General features: G+C 42.7%; 1 protein-coding gene across 4 annotated transcripts in view; it reads right to left on the bottom strand.

The window, feature by feature from the left end:
* EXOC6B (exocyst complex component 6B) overlaps positions 1-20,796 on the bottom strand; it is a 607,915-nt gene that overhangs the window by 334,596 nt on the left and 252,523 nt on the right. For all 4 annotated transcript variants that reach the window (XM_072613606.1, XM_072612000.1, XM_072612825.1 and 1 more), the window contains one exon: positions 2,124-2,192. In XM_072613606.1, the coding sequence (XP_072469707.1) occupies positions 2,124-2,192 (69 nt within the window). The remainder of the gene's footprint in view (positions 1-2,123; positions 2,193-20,796) is intronic.

The following is a 20,796-nucleotide window of genomic DNA, read 5'->3' on the forward strand; positions in this document are numbered from 1 at the left end:
CTTCTGCAGGTCTTTCCTCGTCCTCCTTCATATTCTTCCCTTTCCTCTGAGACCGGCTTTAATTTATGCTGTCAATACCTGGAGAACAAGGGCTGTCTTTGGTCTTTTTTTGTATCCCTGGGAATCAGCATAGGGCCTGACACATAGCAGGTGCTTAACAAATATTTGCTGACTTGACTTGGGGTTCAGATCTATATAATCTTATTATCACAATAAAGATGGTCTATGAGCATCAAATTAAAGCTCTCCCATGGTTACTTAGAGCTGAGTTTTCTGAAATCTTTTCAGAAAGGGAAGATAATTATTTCTGTCAAGAATGTTTTTAGATTAGTTTAGTCACCTCATTTCTGAAACTTGTGAGAAGACTAAAATATGAAGAACAATAAGCCAAGTCAAATGATACATGAAATAACATTATTATTTTTAATGACTGAATAGTGAATGATAACTGTGAACAAGGGGAGATGACTTCAGGTAGCAAATCTCTGCATTCACTGAAGAATGCAACGAGAGTCAGGACCATGGAACGCTGGCCCCACTTTTCAAGGCCCAGCTGGTTTAAATCTGGGTCACACACCCTCCCCTCCCCACCTCATACCCTTGGTCATCTGAAAGCTCTTTCCCCTCTGAACCCTGGGGGCACTGTGTCTCCATCATTCTTCATACCCCCATTCGTGCCGAGAGCTTTCCAACCTCACTAAGCTTTTGAAGAATGCATGTGCTCTGCTGTTTTTGGTTCTTAAAGGCCTGGCCCACACAGCACAAGCTTAAGAAGAGATAGCACACTAGACAGCCAAGGTGACACAGACTGTCTGCTGCCCCAAACAATGACTTGTTTTTTATGGCTCCTGAAGAAAGAGGGAAAAAAGTGTCTTCTGAGGTCCAAACACAATACCCTGTACATAAGAAGAACTCACAATAAGAGTGAACTAATCATGACTCCCATCACATATGAAAGCCAACTACATCTCATGAGGGCTTCCTCTTTACCCAGTCACTTGTTTTGGTTAAAAAGCCATTTGATCTAGATCTAGATCCTTTGACATCGATTCCAGTGCTGGGGAGATGCCTCAAGGAGGTCACTGACAAAAAGAAAGTTCCCATCTAAACCAAAATATTAACAGCTGCATTTTATAGGGGCAAAGAACTGGAAACAAAGAAAGCTGCCCATCAACTGGGGAATGACTAAAGAAGTCATGGTTCACGAATGGGTTGGATACGACTGTTCTAAAGAAAAAACAAATATGGTGTACAGTACAGAGAAGCCTGGGAAGGGTGCCGTGCACTGACTGGGGTCAGGAGTGTAAGAGTGAGAGTTTGTGTGAGTGTGTAAGCCATAATCACATGAATAAAAAGAACTGCCATGAAACTGAGAATCGCCTGCGCCTGATCCTATGCAGAGGGTCAGGATCAGTGGCTGTGGAACACTGCATACAATGTCAGGTTTTTTTTACTTTGTTTTGCTTCTTTATAATCAGTTTTATTTGGGAAAAATAAGTTAATCTCTCAAAAATCCCAACAACAGATCAATGACCACCCCATTTGTAATACACTGCTTTTCTATGACACTTATTCCATTGTCTTATATACAAAGTTCTTTTTCCATGCCACTAGATGGAAAGATCCTTCAAGCCTGGGACCACATCTTGTAGCTAAACTGTCAGTGCCCAGCACTCTGCACGCAGAACAGAAAATGAATGCCATGTTTTATGGAACTACCTTTCTGAGAAGAGAACATCTAATACTGTGATCAACCCCTAAGCTGCTTTTAATGGACATGAGTCAGGTAATGATTCCGGCCTCAATACGCGTCATGAGAGAGAGAAGTCAAGAAAGAGAAGGGATCAAAAGACAGAAGATAAAGAAAGGAGGAGCCAAAGTCCTGACACTAGACCTGAGAGGCCGTGGGGTCTAGTCGAGAGAGACTGCAAGACTTGCTTGGAGGCAGGAAGAGCTGCATTCCAGGTGTGTTTCTGACATCTCTCAGCTACGTGGCCATGAGCAAGTCATTCATGACTCGGTGCCATATATGTGGATAGCATTGCCATTACACTATTGCCATTACAATGAATGCAGTCCCTTCACTGCATAACCCAGGGCTGGGGAGGGAGGGAAGGACTCACCAGTACAGAATATATATGCAAACATCGGTAAACAGGAGAGAAGTCCACCAATTCTTGGGCTCCGGGCACCTGGAAACAAAAGCAAGAGGAAGATTAGAAGGCAGGCTAACAAAACTGTAGCTGGCGAGAGCCATTACATTAGCATCCAACATTTCACTGTGAATGATTTCCATCTAACTTGTGTATCTCCTTCAGTGTATAGCACAGCCGTTCTACACAAAATAAGCATTTACTCAGGGTTTGCTGATTTTGACTTGACCCTCATGGACAGTGTCCAGAACGCGGTTCATCCAAATGGAAGAAGGTTTCCCTACAGAAATCAGCTGAGGAATAAGACATTTCTTTTCCCTCTTATCCTCAATCAAACTTTCTATCTAGCATTCATCCCACCCTCACTGCTCTGCATTGTATTCATTCCCATATGTGGCTTTTCTTCCTAATGAGGCGACAGGCTTCATAAGGACAGAGGCATATCCTGTTCTTGGTTCTCAAAGAGCCTCCATGTGTCCCTGGGTATAGAGAGCTGCCGTGTTGACTGTGCCAAGCCCTAGGACAACACAGGGCCTCCTAAATGAGACCCATAATCACTCAACAGAAAGAAGGAAGTAAATGAAGAAACAAAAGTAGGGTGCGTATGCAGTTAGGTAGATATGGTCCATCAGTACACACATTTTGGACCTGTGCTACTCAAAGATGATCCACTAAAGACAGAAGGGCACAGACTATAGAGAGCAGGCTGGATTACCCTGAAGATCACATACAGTGCTTTTCATGATCCCAAGCTTCTTCCAGCAACCTTAGCCTGTGGTATTAATATTTTTTCAGTGATGCTTTATAGTTTCAAGAGAGAGAATAGCCACATCTCCAATGAATTAAAGGGGAAGGTCAACCCAAGCACAATGGACAGTGCTCAAAGGGGAGAAGTAGGTAGCAACTCATTACTAACTAAAATTTCACAAGAGCTATCAGAGACATGTGACCAGAAAATAAGTGAGGGATAAATGACAGCGAAGTAAATGAAGGCCTTTTAGGACATGGGCTGGGCACCCAGGGGAGGACGTGGACAGCTGGAGGCCACAGATCCACTGAATTATCAAAGTTGATCCCCAGCTCCCAGAAGGATCTGCCGAGTCTCATCCCCGGGGGCCCTTGACACGAGACTCACATAAGGTAGGGGTAAGGCAGCCATAAAAAGGCCTAGGAGGCTCCTTGTCAGCACTATTCTGGGGACTCTCAGGTCAGAAGAGTGATTGCCAATGGCAAGTAAAGGGACATGTAAATGGCGATTTAGGCCACACCCCTGCTGCAATGATCAGAAAACCAGTGATCTAAAACACATTAACCTCTGAAGGTAAAGCCACAGCTTGGAGTGAAACTAGGCAATTCTAGAAGGGCAAAGGATGACTTTCCCTTTGAATGCTGATCTTTGCAGGTAGGACAGGTCACAATGACTTTCTGTCTCAACAGAGACAAAGAGTCTAAACTCAGAAAACAATTGTAGATTAAATTTTTGAAAAGAAACAACTTGGCAGTAACACCAAAAGATGGTAAGCCTGAACATCTAACTTAGACATAGTACTGAAACAAAACAAATAAAAACATAACTTACAGACTAGAAGTAAGGAGAAACTATATTTCCAGGTTAGTCAAGAATTTGCATGACCATGGACAAAATACAATACTTTGGCACCCAGAGCCTCAGTTCCATCACCTGTAAACTGGAAGTATTGGCACTTGATTTGCCAACCTTCAGAAGGATAATAAAAGTGAAATGAAATAGTCAATGTCAAAATGCTCTGAAAAAAGGAAGATCCATTGGATCACAGACCTGGAGCTGGACCTTGGCCACTCATTTAATCTCAACCCCTCACTTTACAGATAAGAAACTGAGGCCAGCAAAGAGAAATGCCCAAGGTCACACAGATAACAAGTGGCAGAACCAGAAATCGAATTTAGGTCCCATGAACTCCAAGTTCAGCTCTCTCTACAAAACAATGCAGCCTCCTACAACTAAAAGCACAGTATAAAGATAAGGTGTTGAATGGTTTCTGATACCATTCCCAGCTCCACAGAGAGGAGGCTTCTCAAGGCAATGCCTTGGGCTTCTCTACTTTATTAGCTCCAATCAGCCTCGCTGGCTCTCATGGCCTTCGTAGCATTTCTGTGAAGATGTATTCCAAGCTTGACTGTTCTTTTGACATCCAGGCCCAAATTTTCCAACTGCCAACAGGCCAGTTCTACCCTGGTCACTCTCATAGGCACAGAAAATTGAATCCTCTTCTTCAAGTTTCATTATTTCTTTCTCTACCATAACAGGTCACTCCTGTTAAAAACATCAAGTCATTTTCCCCACCTGACTTCTTCCCCATCCCCCAGGAAGCTCATTCCCACTTGAGATCCCATCAGCCTTGGTCCTTAGAGCTCATCACTACTCCCTGTCCCTGTGACTAAATGGCAGAACCATGAACCTCAAAACCTCCCTTTAAGGAGGGCACTCAGCTCAGAAGGTCTCTTCATCTCCTGGCAGTCCTCCATCGGGCCTGCTCTGATTTCTCCATCATGCCCTCACAATGACTACTAATTAGAAGCTCTTTTAAAGCAGGGACTCTTTTTTTTTTTTTTTTTTTAATATCTGTATCCCTGGGTTAGCACAGTGCCCAGCACAAAAAAGACTCTTGATGTGTTTACTGAATATTGATGACTCTTGCTTTTCTCTACTCTATAACATTCAATCCATTATTCAGTCCTTTCTGGAATCCAATGATACCTCTCATATCTGCCCCCACTTCTAATTCCAGTGGCATTCAAATCTTTTCATCTCTTCTAAAGCCTCCCAAGTCCCCCATCCACCTGCCTTTGTGACTGATGCCTTTGCTGAGTAAGTCTCCCTGAAATTGAGGCCACTGGCTAAGACCTTCCCTGCCCTCCCCTCATCATCATCTCACAACATCCTGGAGGGCAGGAGTTTTTGCCTCTTTTTGTATCCCCAGAACTTGGTGCAGCTAGGTGCTGCAGTGGATAGAGTACCAGTGCAGGAGTCAGGAGAACCTGAGTTCAACTCTCACCTCAGACACTTGACACTCACTAACTGTGTGACCTTGGGTAAGTCACTTAACCCCAATTGCCTCATCCTGGATCATCTCCAGTCATCCTGATGAATATCTGGTCAGTGGATTCAGATAGCTCTGAAGGAGAAGTGAGGCTGGTGACCTGCACAGCCCTCCCTCACTCAAAACAAAGTCAAGCGCAAGTCATGTCATCATTTCTCTGATGGCATGGTCTTCTTTGGCAACGAAGGACAAACACATCCACAGAACTTAGCACAGTGCCTAGTACATAGCAGATGCTTAATAAATCTATTTAAGTTTTCAAAATTCATTTCCACAAAATTTTGGGTTCCAAATTTTCTCCCCATTTCTCCCCTCCCCCACCCCAAAACACCAAGCATTCGAATTACCCCTATCACCAATCTGCCCTCCCTTCTAACATCCCTCCCTTCCCTTATCCCCATCTTCTCTTTTGTCCTGTAGGGCAAGATAACTTTCTGTACCCCATTACCTGTATTTCTTATTTCCTAGTTGCAAGAACAATACTGTTCTTTTCATCCCACCCTCCCCACCCATTCCCTTTGGAAAGGAAAGCAATTCAATATAAGCCATATCTGTGTAGTTTTGCAACTGACTTCCATAATAGTTGTGTTGTCTAAGACTAACTATATTTTCCTCCATCCTATCTTGCCCCCTATTTCTTCTATTCTCTCTTTTGATCCTATCCCTCCCCAAGAGTGTTGACTTCTAATTGCTCCCTCTTCCCACTGCCCTCCCTTCCATCATCCCCCCCATCCTGCTTATCCCCTTCTCCCCCACTTTCCTGTATTGTAAGATAGGTTTTCATACCAAAATGAGTGTGCATTTTATTCCTTCCTTTAGTCAAATGTGATGAGAGTAAGCTTCATGTTTTTTCTCTCACCTCCCCTCTTTTTCCTTCCACTGAGAAGTCTTTTACATGCCTTTTTTATGAGATAATTTGCCCCATTCCATTTCTCCCTTTCTCCTCCCAATATATTTCTCTCATCACTTAATTTCATTTTTTAAAGATATGATCCCATCCTATTCAATTCACCCTGTGCTCTCTGTCTCTGTGTGTGTGCGTGTGTGTGTGTGTGTGTGTGTGTGTGTGTAATCCCATCAACTACCCAGATACTGAAAAAAGTTTCAAGAGTTACAAATATTATCTTTCCATGTAGGAATGTAAACAGTTCAACTTTAGTAAGTCCCTTATGACTTCTCTTTGCTGTTTACCTTTTCATGCTTCTCTTCATTCTTGTGTTTGAAAGTCAAATTTTCTTTTCAGCTCTGGTCTTTTCATCAAGAATGCTTGAAACTCCTCTATTTCATTAAAAGACCATTTTTTCCCCTAAAGTATTATACTCAGTTTTGCTGGTTTGCTTGGTTTTAGTCCTAGTTCCTTTGACTTCTGGAATATAATATGCCATGCCCTTCGATCCCTTAATGTAGAAATTGCTAGATCTTGTGTTATCCTGATTGTATTTCCACAATACTTAAATTGTTTCTTTCTAGATGCTTGTAATATTTTCTCCTTGACCCGGGAACTCTCGAATTTGACCACAATGTTCCTAGGAGTTTCTCTTTTTGGATCTCTTTCAGGAGATGATCAGTGGATTCTTTCAATATTTATTTTGCCCCCTGGTTCTAGAATATCAGGGCAGTTTTCCTTGATAATTTCATGAAAGATGATGCCTAGGCTCTTGTTTTGATCATGGCTTTCAGGTAGTCCCATAATTTTTAAATTGTCTCTCCTGGATCTGTTTTCTAGGTCAGTTGTTTTTCCAGTGAGATATTCCACATTATCTTCAATTTTTTTCATACTTTTGGTTTTGTTTTGTGATTTCTTGGTTTCTCATCAAGTCATTAGCCTCCATCTGTTGCACTCTAATTTTTAAAGAACTGTTTTCTTCAGTGACCTTTTAGACCTCCTTTTCCATTTGGCTAATTCTGCTTTTTAAAGTATTCTTCTCCTCATTGGCTTTTTGAACCTCTTTTGCCAATTGAGTTAGCCTATTTTTCAAGGTGTTATTTTCTTCAGCATTTTTTGGGGTCTCCTTTAGCAAGGTGTTAACCCGCTTTTCATGCTTTTCTTGCATTTCTCTCATTTCTCTTCCCAGTTTTTCCTCCACCACTCTTACTTGATTTTCAAAATCCTTTTTGAGTTCTTCTATGGCCTGAGACCATTGAATATTTATTTTGGATGTTTGGAATACAGAAGCCTTGACTTTTATGTCTTTCCCTGATGGTAAGCATTGTTCTTCCTCATCCAAAAGAATGGGAGAAGATATCTGTTCACCAAGAAAGTAACCTTCTATAGTCTTATTTTTTTTCCCTTTTTTGGGCATTTTTCCCAACCAGTTACTTGACTTTTGGGTCCTTTGTCAAGAATAGGGTATACTCTGGGAACCTGTAAGATCTCAGTTCCTCCAAGGTGGCACAATCCAGCATGTACACTGGTCTGGGAGGAGAGAGAAATTTTTGTGCCCAGAATCTTAGAAGTTTCTTCTCCACAGTCACCTGGCCTCTAGTTCAGCCAAGATAGGACTGGGAGCTGATTTTCAGATGAGCTGCATGGGCAGGGCCACCATTCAGTGTGAGATAAAGATCAGCTCCCTCAGGGCCTCTACACAGGGCTGAGGTAAGAATGGTTTGTTCAGTGCTCCCAGGGGTTTTACGATCCAGCAACAGATGTGGGTTGCTGCAGGAGCTGCCATGGGAACTGCTGCCGCCTGTCCGATGTGGCCTCTGTGGCTGCTGCCTGAGGCCAGAGCTATGGGAAGGCCCTTCTCCTTTCTCAGTCAGCTGAAAAAACCCTGTCACTGACCTTTGGTGCCTGTGGGTTGAGGGATCTGCACTGCTACTGTGACTGGGGATTCCGCCCTTGAGGTGTCCTCCTCCCAGATGTTTTCTATGGGCCTTTCAGGTCACCCTGGGCTGAAAATCTCCTCCACTCTGTTGTTCTCCACTTCTGCTGCTCCAAAATTTGTTGAGAGTCCCTCTCTGTGGGTATTTTATGGGCTGTGTGGGGACAGCCTGCATATGTGTGTCTTTCTACTCCACCATCTTGGCTCCCATGCTTAATAAATCTTGACTGACAAAACTCGGATGGTCCCACTCTGTCCTCCCCCCTCCCATATGAACAAGTGGCTCTTCTCCTTGTCAAGGACCACCCTGGACATCCATCCCCTTTCCCATCCCATCCCAACTTCTTGAGCAGATTGTCCTGTCTGCCAGCCCCACTCTCTCACTACCTATTGGCTCTCTCCTCCCTAGAAGCATGTCCATGTCTCCCATATCTTGAAAAAATTCTCACTTGATCCAGCTAACCCCATTAACCATCATCCTTCATTTCTCTTCCCTTCTCTACTACTTGAAGGCATCTGTACTTGGTACCTCTGCTTCTTTTACTTGCTTCTAAAACCTCAGGAATGTGATTTTCAACCTCATCATTCAACTAAAACTACTTTCCCTAAAGTTAACTGTCAAAACTTAATCCATAAACATTAATTAAGGCACCTACTATGTGCCAAGCATTGTGCTAAGCGGGGGCAGAGGGCTATAAAAAAAGTAACAAGTCAGGCCATGCCTTTAGGGAGCTTACAATCTGATAAAGCACACTATCTACAAGATAAATAGGAAATAATTAACAGAGGGAAAGCATTAGAACTAAGAGGGATTGGGAAAAGCTTCCTGGAGAAGGTAGGATTTTAGGGAGGTCAGTGGTCTGAGATGAGATGGGACGGGACGTCCAGAGCTAAGAGATGAAATGTCTTGTTCATGAAGCAGTCAGGAGGTCAGTGTACCTGGATCAAAGGGTACATATTGGGGGAGTAAGGTCGAAGAAAACATAGAAAATCTACTGACCTGTTTGTTCTCCATCCTCCTTCTTCTTGACCTCTCTGAAGCCTTTGATGTCCATAACCTTCTCCTTAGGTTTTCCTGACACTCCTCTCCCTTCCCGGTTTTCCTCTGACTTATGTAACCACTCTTGCTCACTGTCCTTGGCAGGAACTCCATCAGTCACACCTACTATCTGTGGGGGTCCCCCAAGGGTCTGGTCTGGGCCCTTTTCTCTCCTCTTAGCTGGCTTCATGATCTCATCAGTTACTTTGGGTTCAACGATCATCCCTCGGTTGTTTACATGATTAAAACTGTGAACTCTTTTGTTTTGTGGGGAGACTGAGGGAACTGCCTTTCTTTATATTTCCAATTCCTAGGACACTACCTGGCATAAATGATCATTTGCTTCTCTGACATATAGCTAGTGTATAGAATGAAGTTAGTGAAGACTTCTCAGTGCTTAATAAAAGGCTATTAGTAGATGGTTAGGCCTAAGTTTCAGTTTCCCAGAAATCCCAGAATTTTGGGAATACAAAACTTAAACTACGCCCTTGGGGTGCCATATCAGCATAACACAACCCCTCCATGGGTTGCCACATCAACATAATGTCTATTGGTTATTCCATTGCTACCCTGTCCCTGTTCACAGGATAGACTGTCACGTTTAGATTGTGAGCCTGCCTTCTAGCCAATGGGAGTAAAAGGTCAGCAAGGGGGTGGGATCTGCATTAGGGCTATATAATCTCTATTTTTGCTTTCTGTAATTGCCTCACTCTCCTGATTAGCAGAAAGGAGATGCCCTTTCTCTCAAGATCATAATAAAATCTTGCTGCTTTGTTTCTACCTTGAGAAGTCTCTGATTTTTATTTGAGTTGGTGGTCTCTGACCCACATACTAGCATTTCCATCTCCAATCTATCACCACATCTACATTCCTAACATTTCACATATGTCCCATTTTCTCACTCACCCAGCCATCACCCTAGCACAAGCCCTCATCACCTCAGGCTCAGCTGCACGATGGCATCAGCCTTCTGGTTGGTCTGCTTGCCTCGTGTCTCTTATCATTCCAAACTATCTTCTACCTAGCTGCCAAAGTGATTGTCCTAAAGTCTGACTGTGTCAGTCAGTGCTCAATAGATTCCAAGAGCCACTGTTACCTCCAGGAACAAATACCAATGTGAGCCCACCCTTTGCCTTTTTTTGCCTTTCCCATCTTATTACATTTGTTCTGCCCCTCCAGTACTCTACAATGCAAAGACACTGACCTTCTGGTGGCAGCTCGCACATGACGCTCTTCCTAATCCATGTCTGAAATGCTCTCCCTCTTTGTCTCTAATTTATGCCTCCTCTCAAGACTTAGCTCAAACCACAGCTTCCGCAGGAGGTCTTTTTGAGTGGTCCCATTGGCCTCCAACCCCCATCCTCCCTGCCATTGTACTTATCAGTGAAGTAGTGAGCAATCTGCAGCTGTCTCCCCTCTCAGAATGTGAGCTGGTGGAGGGAACAGGCTGTTTTTGCCTTTCTTTTGCATCTTTGGCCCAGTGGCTGATATGCAAAGAAAGCTTGTTGACTGACTGACTGACCGACCATGTGAGCAGTCTACTCCAGAACATCCTGCAGTTTCCAATGTCCCCTGAATCGTTCGCACTCCTCTGCTGATCATTCAGATGCCTCCTCTCCCAATGTGGGATCATTTTATCTTTCGGGACTGCCTCCCATTCCTTCTCTGCCCTGTTCTCCACTCTCTAGACATGCCATGCTCTTTCATGCCTAGCTCCCTAAGCCTAGAACCCTAATGCTAAAATAAACTTTTTGAGTTTCTACTGATCCTCAAATGCCACCTTCTCCTTCCTTGATTCCTTTTGGTTGAGAACAGCTTTTCTTCCAAGACTTCACCCAACAGAGTTGGCACTTCCAACAGAGTGCTGTGTATGTTATTAGTGTACTGTAGTTTTAAAATTTTTTATCTTATGCCAGAGGAGACTATATAGATCAGAGTTGGGGAACCCACTGCCCCAAGGCTACATGTGGCCCTCTAGGTCCTCAAGTGCAGCCCTTTGACTGAATCCAAATTTCAAAGGGCTGCATTTGGGGACCAAGAGGGCCACATGTGGCCTCAAAGCCACAGGTTCCCCACTCCTGATTCAGACTCTGAGGGTAGGAACTGTTTTCTTATCTGAATTAAAATGATATTCTGTATACAGAACGTACTCAATCACTAATTGCTAAATAGATCAATTTTATGAATTATTATGAAGGTGTAACATCAGTACTTATATGATTTATATGTGCCTTCAGAATAGAGGTGCTAGGCTTGTCCAGGCTGGCATAGACTGACTCATGATTCTGGGGAACAGTTTCCCTAATAACCCTTATAAGCCAAAGCACATTTCTCCCTTCACAACACCCACCTTTTCTGAGAAGTTAATTTATTGTTCTCCTAATCAATTTCACTCAGTTTTCAACCAAATATTATAATCTATTCCCTATCTCTCCCCTCAGGGTACTGTTCTTATACAGACTGATACAGATACAGATGTACACATACACAAATACATATATGCACATATAAATGTATCAACATACATGAATGAGAATATGAATATGCATGTGTGTATACAGATATATATGAATATACATACACGCATATTGCTATATCTTTACAGAAACTGCTTGTTCATCTGTCCCACTTTCTCCAATAGACTTTAAGGTCCCTGAGGTCAGAAATCACATCTAATTTCTATTAATGTATGTTCAAAGGCTCTCAGTGATATGTACTCATAAGCACTCAAAATGAACTTTCTGAACAAATATAAATTTTACGGCACAGACCAAATCTCATGGCCCCAATATATTTTTGCAAACAAAACAACTTTTAAAAGAAAATAAAGACCACTGCAAAATTATAGTGAAAAACAAATACTCTCAAGAGATGTGTGATTACCAGTGAAAGAAGAAGAAATTAAGAAAAGCATGGGAACATGGGAAAGACAACTGGAATGAAATGATCATCAGTCAATTTTGAAAATGAAAATGGAAAGCATTCATTCCTGTCTCCAAAGCACAAAGAAGCCTCCAGATTACAATTTTAAGTACTGTTTCTTTGAGACACCCACAAAGATTAAAATACATTAACATTTCCCTCTTCAAAGGCAAAGAAAAGGCTTGGACCACCTTGATCTTCCTTTTCCCAGCAAAGCCCTTCACACACAATGGAACCTACAAGTCAGGAATGCTCAAGTTGGGCACAGCATCGTATTGTAAATTCTACACTTCACCTCTCCCTGAGCTGACACTAATGATCATTTCGCACACAAGTTCAGATTGGTCAATGTTTTGGTGAGGGAAGTCCACTCTGCCTGCTCCAAGGGTTCCCCTCAGAAACAATGACTCTCTGAGCTGGAAAGGACCTTGAGGACCACTGAGGCCAAAACGTACCTAACAAGAATCTCCTCTGAGAGAAGGGCCAAATGAGCAGCCCTCGGGCCAACAGCACTCTGTAGTGCCACTGAACCAAATTCAAATGGAGGGAAGAAATAGTTAACAAAATAAATAAAAATGCAATATAGCACGGATACATGTCATTTTTAAGTCAATGCCTATCCCTACTCCATGATCCTTAGAGATAGCTGAATGGCCCCAACTCTGAGTCTGACCTCAGGGTTCCATAATATGGCCAAGAAGTGGCTAATATTCCATTCTTTTCCTAAAGACCTCCAATGAGGGGAAAATCTGCTACCTTTTGAGGCAAGAGATTGGATTCTTAGAAGACTTTAGTTATTACGAAGTTTTTCTTCTTACTTCAAGCTTAAATGTGCTTCTTTACAATATAAGTGATACCTAATTCTACTCTCAGGTCACACAGAACAAATCTAGTCCTTTCATGCCAGTCCTTCAAATACTTGAAGACAGCTACGATGGTTCTCCCCTGAAATCTTCTCTTCCCCATACCATACATAGCCAGTTACTTCTGCCAATCCACATGTAGCACAATCCCTTCATTCTCTTGATGGTTTCTTCCCGGAACCTTCTCCATCTTTCTGACATCCTTCCTCAACAGTAGCAGCTAGAACTGAACAAAAGACTCCTTGTGAAATCCCAAGCACAGAGCAGGGGCTCTCCTCTCTCTGGGCCTGGGCACTTTGTATCTTTTGCAGAACCAAGATCTCATTGACTTTCCCAGCCATCACAATGTATTATAGATTCATCCTGCCCTTTCAAGCCACTGAAACCTTTAGAAATATTTTTCAAGAAGAGTGTGATCTCACCATGCCTCCTTCATCTTGTGATTTTAAGTTTGGGACTGTCCATTTATCCCCATGACATTTCACCAAACTCAATCAGGTCCAATATTCTAGATTCTCCAGGGCTTTCTGAATCTTGACCTTGTAACACAGTGTGTCTCATCTCCCATCCAGCTCTGTGTCACTTAGAAATTTAATAAGCATGAGATCTGTGCCTTTATCTAAATCACAGAAACAAACGTTTAAAATGCAGGTCCAAATACACATCCACGGACACTCCGCTTACCTCCTTCCAAACTGACATCCAATCCTAACAATTATTTCTTGGGCTTAGAAATTCATTCAATTCCTACTTGGTCACTTTTTCTCCATCTTTTTCAGAGAAATAACATGATAGATATGGTCAATGCTCTGGTAAAATCTAGGTGAACTCTAACATCTCCCCTGATCTCCTCGTAACCGACAGAAAAAGAAACAAGGCGAATGGGACATAATTTGTCTTCCTGCTGTTTACACTGATTCTTGGTTCATTGCCACTTCCTCTTCTGGGTGTTTATGAGCCTTTCTTTAAAACAATTTTGAATTTTGCCAGGAAGCAAAGTCAAGCTCACCAACTTGTAGGCTAAGGGCTCCATTCTTTTCCCTTTGTTTTCCTCAATATTGTAGCATCCTCCAGTTCTTCATGATGTTCAGAGCTCACTGCTAGAGCCTCAGGAATCACATCCACTAGTCCTTGGAGAACCTGAGGACATAGCTCATCTAATCCGCTGCCCTGAACTCAAAGACAGACACAGGAGGGACCTCGTAGCTCCTTACTTGTTTTAATCACCAATTTGCCGTTGTTGCCCTGACCTTTCCAATACAAAGCACACCTGGGAGAGAAAACAGCAGCTGGGGAAGAGTTTAAGTGCTCTGTTTTCTCTCTTCTATTATCATCACATCATCTACTCTGAGTGAAGGTTCTAGGCCTTTTGGATCCCTATTTTTTTTCTCTGTTACAAAAAGATCTCATCCTTTGCTGCCGTTGGCTTCCCTTGCCAGCTTCTACTCGTTCTGAGGTGCAGCACTTCTCATTTCCAGGATGGTGCCATGCTTTCATAGCCACCTTCCCTGACCAAACCTTGTTGTCATTTTCTTTTGTTATTATTTAGTCAGTTAGTCAGATCCCACTCTTTGTGATCCTAGTTGGGGCTTTCCTAGTAAACACAAAAGAGTGGTTTGGCATTTCCTTCCCTAACTCATTTTACAGATGAGGAAACCAAGGCAAAAAGGGTAAAGTGACTTGCCCAGGGTGACACAACTAGTAAATATCTGAGCCCAGATTTGAATTCAGGTTCTCCTGACTCCAGGTCTATCACTCTATCCACTATACCACCTAGCTACCTAAAAATCTAAATTTAGCTAGTGAGTTCTCTATATATCCACACTGATGTCTTTAGAAAATTCAGTTCCAATCAAGACTTCCCCTTTGCCATCTTGTTGGGATTATTTCTCTTGGTCTCTTCAAAATGTCATTTTTGAGAGCTGACTTTGAACTGGGTTGACTTTCCTTGTAGAATTTCAGTCCCTAGAATTCCACCTGGCCCATCCCATCCTCTTTGGAAATTTCCATTTCCAAAATGGAGGGTGCATGTCAAGACTATGCTTGGTTTTCCTCTGGGCCATCCCCAGTCTTTTTGACCTATGTCTGGCCACGGGACTCTGATGACTCTGGAGGAAAGAGTGAGGCTGATGACTTTGCACAGCTTGACCTCACTTAAATCCAATTTACCTACAAGTTAACGACATCAACCTCTTGATGTCATTGGTCCTCTTGGAAAACAAAGAACGAACAACATTTTCTTTCACAAACTCTGAACTGCTGAAAGATACTTCCTTCCAGATTCCCAGCAATATTTTTCCTCACTGCTGAGATTCAGATCCTGAAGAGAATTTCCCTCATTGGTTCTTCCACCTTTTGAAGGACAATGTTATTTCAAAAGCAAGGCAGAATATTATAACCTTTCCTACTTTTGGCAAAGGGGGAGTAGACCAGAAAGCGTCTGGATAATTGAGGCTCCCCTTCATGACTTCACAATGCTTTTAGGCAATATTTAGGAACCATTTCATGAACACATTTATTCAATCTTGATGTCTGGGACTGAAGAGTACCCCAAAGCCAGCATCACCCCATCTCTCATTACCCTGCTGTTCTCCTCAGTTCCTGGACTTCCTCTAATGAGCATACTTTCTTAAAATTCTACCACTCCAGTCCCATCCCACCCAATCTCAGGGATACCTTAGAGATCAAATGTGTCTCTCAGTATGAGATCTTTAGTTCCTCTTATTTGTTACATACAATTTGTTCATAAGCTTCCTTCAAAAGGAAAAAAGGCTACTACAGTGGTTCTAAAGAGAATTCATAGTCATGGAGTTATCAAGTTTCCCTTGGACTTTGGGAGAATTCAAACTCTAACCTTCTCTCCTACCCCCAAAAGCCAACAGAAACAGTCATACAGCAACAAACTAAGCTTTCCATATTCCACTTGGGATAGACTAAAGATAACAACTAACAGAATTAGAAGAAAAGTCACTTTTCCCCAGCCTATTTTCAAGGTCATTTAAAACCAAGCCTGACTTCTCTCCATGGTGTCTAACACAGTCAACTCTACCCAACCAATGCTGCAGTATGAGTTCTGTTCCTTCTTGGATTGCTGGCATTTTTCACCTTGTGTTCCCAGTATTTCACACATAATGGGTATTTAATAATCTTTGCAGAATTGGATTGAATTGATCCTATTAGATTGGGAGCTCCTTGAGGACAGGGGCTGTGCCTTGCTTCTTTTTGAATTCCCAGCTCTCAGTGAACAGGAGTGCAGAGATCTGGACAAGGGGAAAAGCACTGAGGAACAGAGGCATGTTGAGAGTCAATCCTTCACTGACTCCCTGTCACCAACTGTCTGGGTGTCTTTCTGGAAGTCATTTACCATCTGGACCCCCTTATAGAGGAAGGGGGAGGAAGGGATAATGGATATGGCTATCCTCAGAGGGGTACTATGTGGATAAGGTATGTAAAGCATGCTTTGGGCCAGAGGTATGCTCTCTCTGCCTCTACTAATGAGAAAGAATTGCTTACACCAACGGAAAGGCGGAGAGCGACATACACAATACGTGAAGGAATGCCACATGTTTAGAAAGGCAGGAAATGGGCTTTCAAAAAGCTAAATGTGAAAAGAAGGGGAGGGGGCAGGCCCCGAACAACCCAATGAACAATATTCAACATAACTGAAGTCACAGCTTTAAGTTTCCTGGACACAAATCAAGGGGCATGTCTTAACATCTACATTTTACAGTCTGCTTCAAGACACCGTCTTAAATTCTGTCTTGGCTGCTTATTCCCCAAAGTTTCAAACAAAAATTCAGGCAGATTCAGGTTTGGCTAGGGGCATAGGGAGGGGCCCACGTATACATTCTTAAACTAACAATGACAGTCTCCAATGGCTTCTGTCTCCTAACAAAAGCCATAACTCCACCTTTATCAGCTTTATCTAATTTTTCCTTCCTAACCTAAAAAAACACAGACTTTGCATTTTACACATGTCCATCTTGACAATTCATTATCAGCCACAACCCCACAACTGATAAGAGAACCTTTGTGGTAGGACGCCCTCATTTCCTCTCCAAGAATTTTTTTTTTCTGAGATACAAAAATGTGATTAAAATAGTTAAGCATTTCCTCTGCCTAGTGGTCAGGAACTCAAGATATTAAGATACTAGAGGCTGCCAGCTCTCCCTTAGGAGGTCAAGCAGGTTCCAGGAAAGACCAAGAATGTCTGTCAAATAGACTGGTGTCAATAGCTTAATTCAGACAGTGAAACCCAAACTTCAGTCTTTTTATCGAGTTGTTTTTCCTTAAGAATTCAAATGAAATACCAGTCTCTTTAAGTGCTGATTTCATCACCAAGGACAGCAACTGCCAGCTACTTCAAAATAGCTAGTACACAGGCCAATTTAACTCCATTTGTGTTCAGGGAGGAACTACAGAAGATCTGAATTCTCCACGGTCATAACATAATCCTCCCACCATCACATAAAATTGGGTAAAGGGACAAAATGAAAGAGAAACTGGTTTAAGAAGTATTTAGATCTACTGAAGCTTGATAGACGTAAGGGAGTAAAGCAAGAGAATCATTAAAAAAAAAAAAAAAAGAGGGACCTTCTGCTTTTGACATCAATATCACTCAGGTCCCCAAAGTCCACCTAGCCAAAACCCTCAACATCCTACTCACCTGGGGTCTTCAGGAAAATGGAGCCCAGCCACTCACTGAATTGGTGTCTGGATTTCTTGCCTGGGGGTTGGCTAACTCCCACTCCATTCCAGAAATACCCAATCCTACACTATTCCCTTCTCCTTCCCCAGCTCCTGCTGCCATATCTCTCGTCTCCATCCACCTTGACCCCACCCTGTCAATGTCCTCCTCCATATCTCCTTGCTGGTCTTAATTTCTCTCCAGGGTACACATCCTGCTTCTTCACACTTTCTCCATCAAGCATGCCACGGAAACCTCTTCCCTTGAACTTCTCATATTGGAAGTACCCTCCACTCAGAGGCTTCTTCCTCTGTCTGGTTCCTCCTTGAACATGCCTTTTTACAGAGAAAGTCCAAGCCAGGAGGCATCCCTGATGCTCTGGACCTTCTCTAGTAGGCCCTTGCATAGACACGCTCCTCCCCCTCCTTACTCAGCTCCCTTTTCTCGGTTCTCTTCCTTCAGAATGGAAGTTCCCTGAAGGCAAGGACTGCCTCTGTTAGCATCTGTATCTGCAGTGCTTGGCATGGGGCCTAGCACAGAGTAAATGATTAATAAATGCTCATAGACCTTTCTTGACTTGATTTTGTTTCCACAAGGCCCTCTGGGAAATTCAGCTCTAAAGTTAGCAAAACTTAGCTTCACTTTGGACATCTCCTCATATCTTCTGGCCCTCACTAAGCCTCCCTAAGCACTCCTTGTTGGCCATCCTTTCTCATCCTGATGGCACTTCTCTCATACCTCCCCAGTTCACCTGCCCCAGGGGAAGACCTTGCTTCCCATTGCCAGAGTCAGATGCTTGCTCTTCTGCTACCAATCAGCAACCTCTCCACCTCAGAGACTAACTCTACCCAAATAGGTCAACCAATCTAGACCCTGGGAGACACGATTCAGCATCACCAGGTTACTCCTTCTCCATGAGTGCAGTGACTTGGCTCTTCATTTCCATACCAAAGTCTGCCCTTATTCCCTGGATTACTACAAGAGCTTCTAGGGGGCCTCAAGTCTCTCCCCACTCCAGTCCATTCTCCATTCTGCCACTAAAGTGATTTTCCTAAAAGTACAGTACATGTCACTCAGTAAACTCCAGTGGTCCCCTATTCCTCCAGGATCAAATAGAAAATCCTCTATTTCACATTCAACAGCCTTTCATAATCTGCCCCCTCCTACTTTTCTAGTCTTCTTACACCTTACTCCCAGACATATATTCTTTAATCCAGTGACACTGGCCTCCTGGCAGTTCCACTAACATCTCCTGGCTCCACATATTTTCTCTGGCTGTCCCCCAGGTCTGGAATACCTCCTCTTAATCTCCCTGGCTTTCTTTAGGTCACAACTAAAATTCCTCCTTCCTTCCCCAATTCCTCTTCATTCTATTGCCTTCCCTCTGTTAATCATTTCCTGTTTATTCTGTATAACTGGCTTTAATCTATATTTGTTTGCATATGGTTTCCCCATTAGACAGCGCAGTATCTATCTTTTCCCTCTTTTTGTAACCCTGATGCTTAACACATAGTAGGTGTTTAATGTTTACTGAATGACTGATTGATACTAGAGAACTTCAACATATATGCTGATGTTCCCTTAAACATCTTGTACTTCCATTTCTTCAGTCTAATCAACACCTCTGATCCACCTCTCCACTCTCCCTTAGCTAAATACAGAGATGGTCACAGCCTCCATCGTGCCATCATTCACAAGAAATCTACTCCTTCTGTTGAGGCTTTGGGGTGCTGATACCCTGAAATAGTGACACATGCATGGGTCCTGCCTCAAATGAATTCAACCCAAGCCTTCTTTCAGTCAAAGACAAGGTTTAATAGAACACTGACAGAAGGTAGGTGTGACTCTAGAAATCCTCCCTATTGGCCAGACTCATAAGGAATCTGAGCACTTCCATGGAGGCAAGATGGACCTATTATACAAAGGACTGTGGGAACAGAGAAGGGGTCTGGTTGCAATGAAAGGAGCAACAGTCTAGGGTGGGGCCTGGTGCAGACAACAAAAGGACAATTAATTAGCTGAGAAGGGCCTAGGGCCTCAGGTGAATGCCAGGGACCTGAGCCACGTGGGAAAGTCCATGGGCTTTTCTTTTTGGGGTCCAGATCCCATGCCCTCACTTCCATGACCAAGAACCCTGAAATGACTTTATTTCATCATTATCTCTTCCTAAAACTTACTCCTCTGAAATCGATTCTTCACTCTCATCATAACCTCCAACTCTGCCAACCCTTACCACCACTGCATCCCTTCACAATCTTAATTCTATCATGATCCAGTTTAATTCTACACTTGCACCCATATTCTCCCTCCTATCTATAAATTTAAATTCCCTCTCTCTTTTTTCTATTTGATATCTATAAACATACCCCAGTCTTGCTCCTCTTTAAAAAAAAAACTTTCAGAGGATCCAGTCATCTTCACTAGTTATCATCCTATATCACTTTGCCGTTCTCAGTTACACTCCCTGAGAAAGATGTCTACACTGGGTGCTTCTACCTTCTGTCCTCTGACTTGATTCTCAACCCCTTGAAGTCTGGTTTCTGACTTCATTATTCAACTGAAATTTCTGTCTCCAAAGTTTCCAACAAATACATAATACCCTTTTCCCAATACTCATTCTTCCTGACCTCTCTGCATTGTGGGAAACTGATAACTTTCCTACTGAATACTTTCTCTCCTCTGGGTTTTCATGATTGCATTATCTTTGTCCTCTTATCTGACCACTCATTCTCCATCTCCTTTGCTAGATCTTTATGTCATACCCATTAACTATTGGTGTCCCAAGGCTTGGTCCTACCTCTCCTTCCCCTTCTTCATCTATATGATCTCACTTGGTGATATCATCACCTATGGATTTTTTTTTCCACAGATGATTCCAAAATTTATAGAGCCTAGTCTTTCTCTGAGGCTTCAAATCTACATCCCAAATTTCTTAATAGACATTTTAAACTCAATGTACCATAGGTACCTTAAATTCAACATTCTCAAAACATAACTTATACCTTTTTCCCAAACCGATTCCACTTCCAGCCTTCCCCATTAACTACAGAAAAAAACCACCATCCTTATAGTCATCCACATTTCAACTACAGTGTCATCCTTCTTCACTGGTATTCATTCCTTGTATTTCATCACATGCCAAATCTCTGTTTGTCTGTCTGCACAACTTTCATTTACATTCCTTTCTCTCCATTCATAAAATACTCACCCTAGTTCAGGCTATCCTAACC

This window comes from Notamacropus eugenii, chromosome 1 (assembly GCF_028372415.1).
Source record: "Notamacropus eugenii isolate mMacEug1 chromosome 1, mMacEug1.pri_v2, whole genome shotgun sequence".
NCBI classification, from domain to species: domain Eukaryota; kingdom Metazoa; phylum Chordata; class Mammalia; order Diprotodontia; family Macropodidae; genus Notamacropus; species Notamacropus eugenii.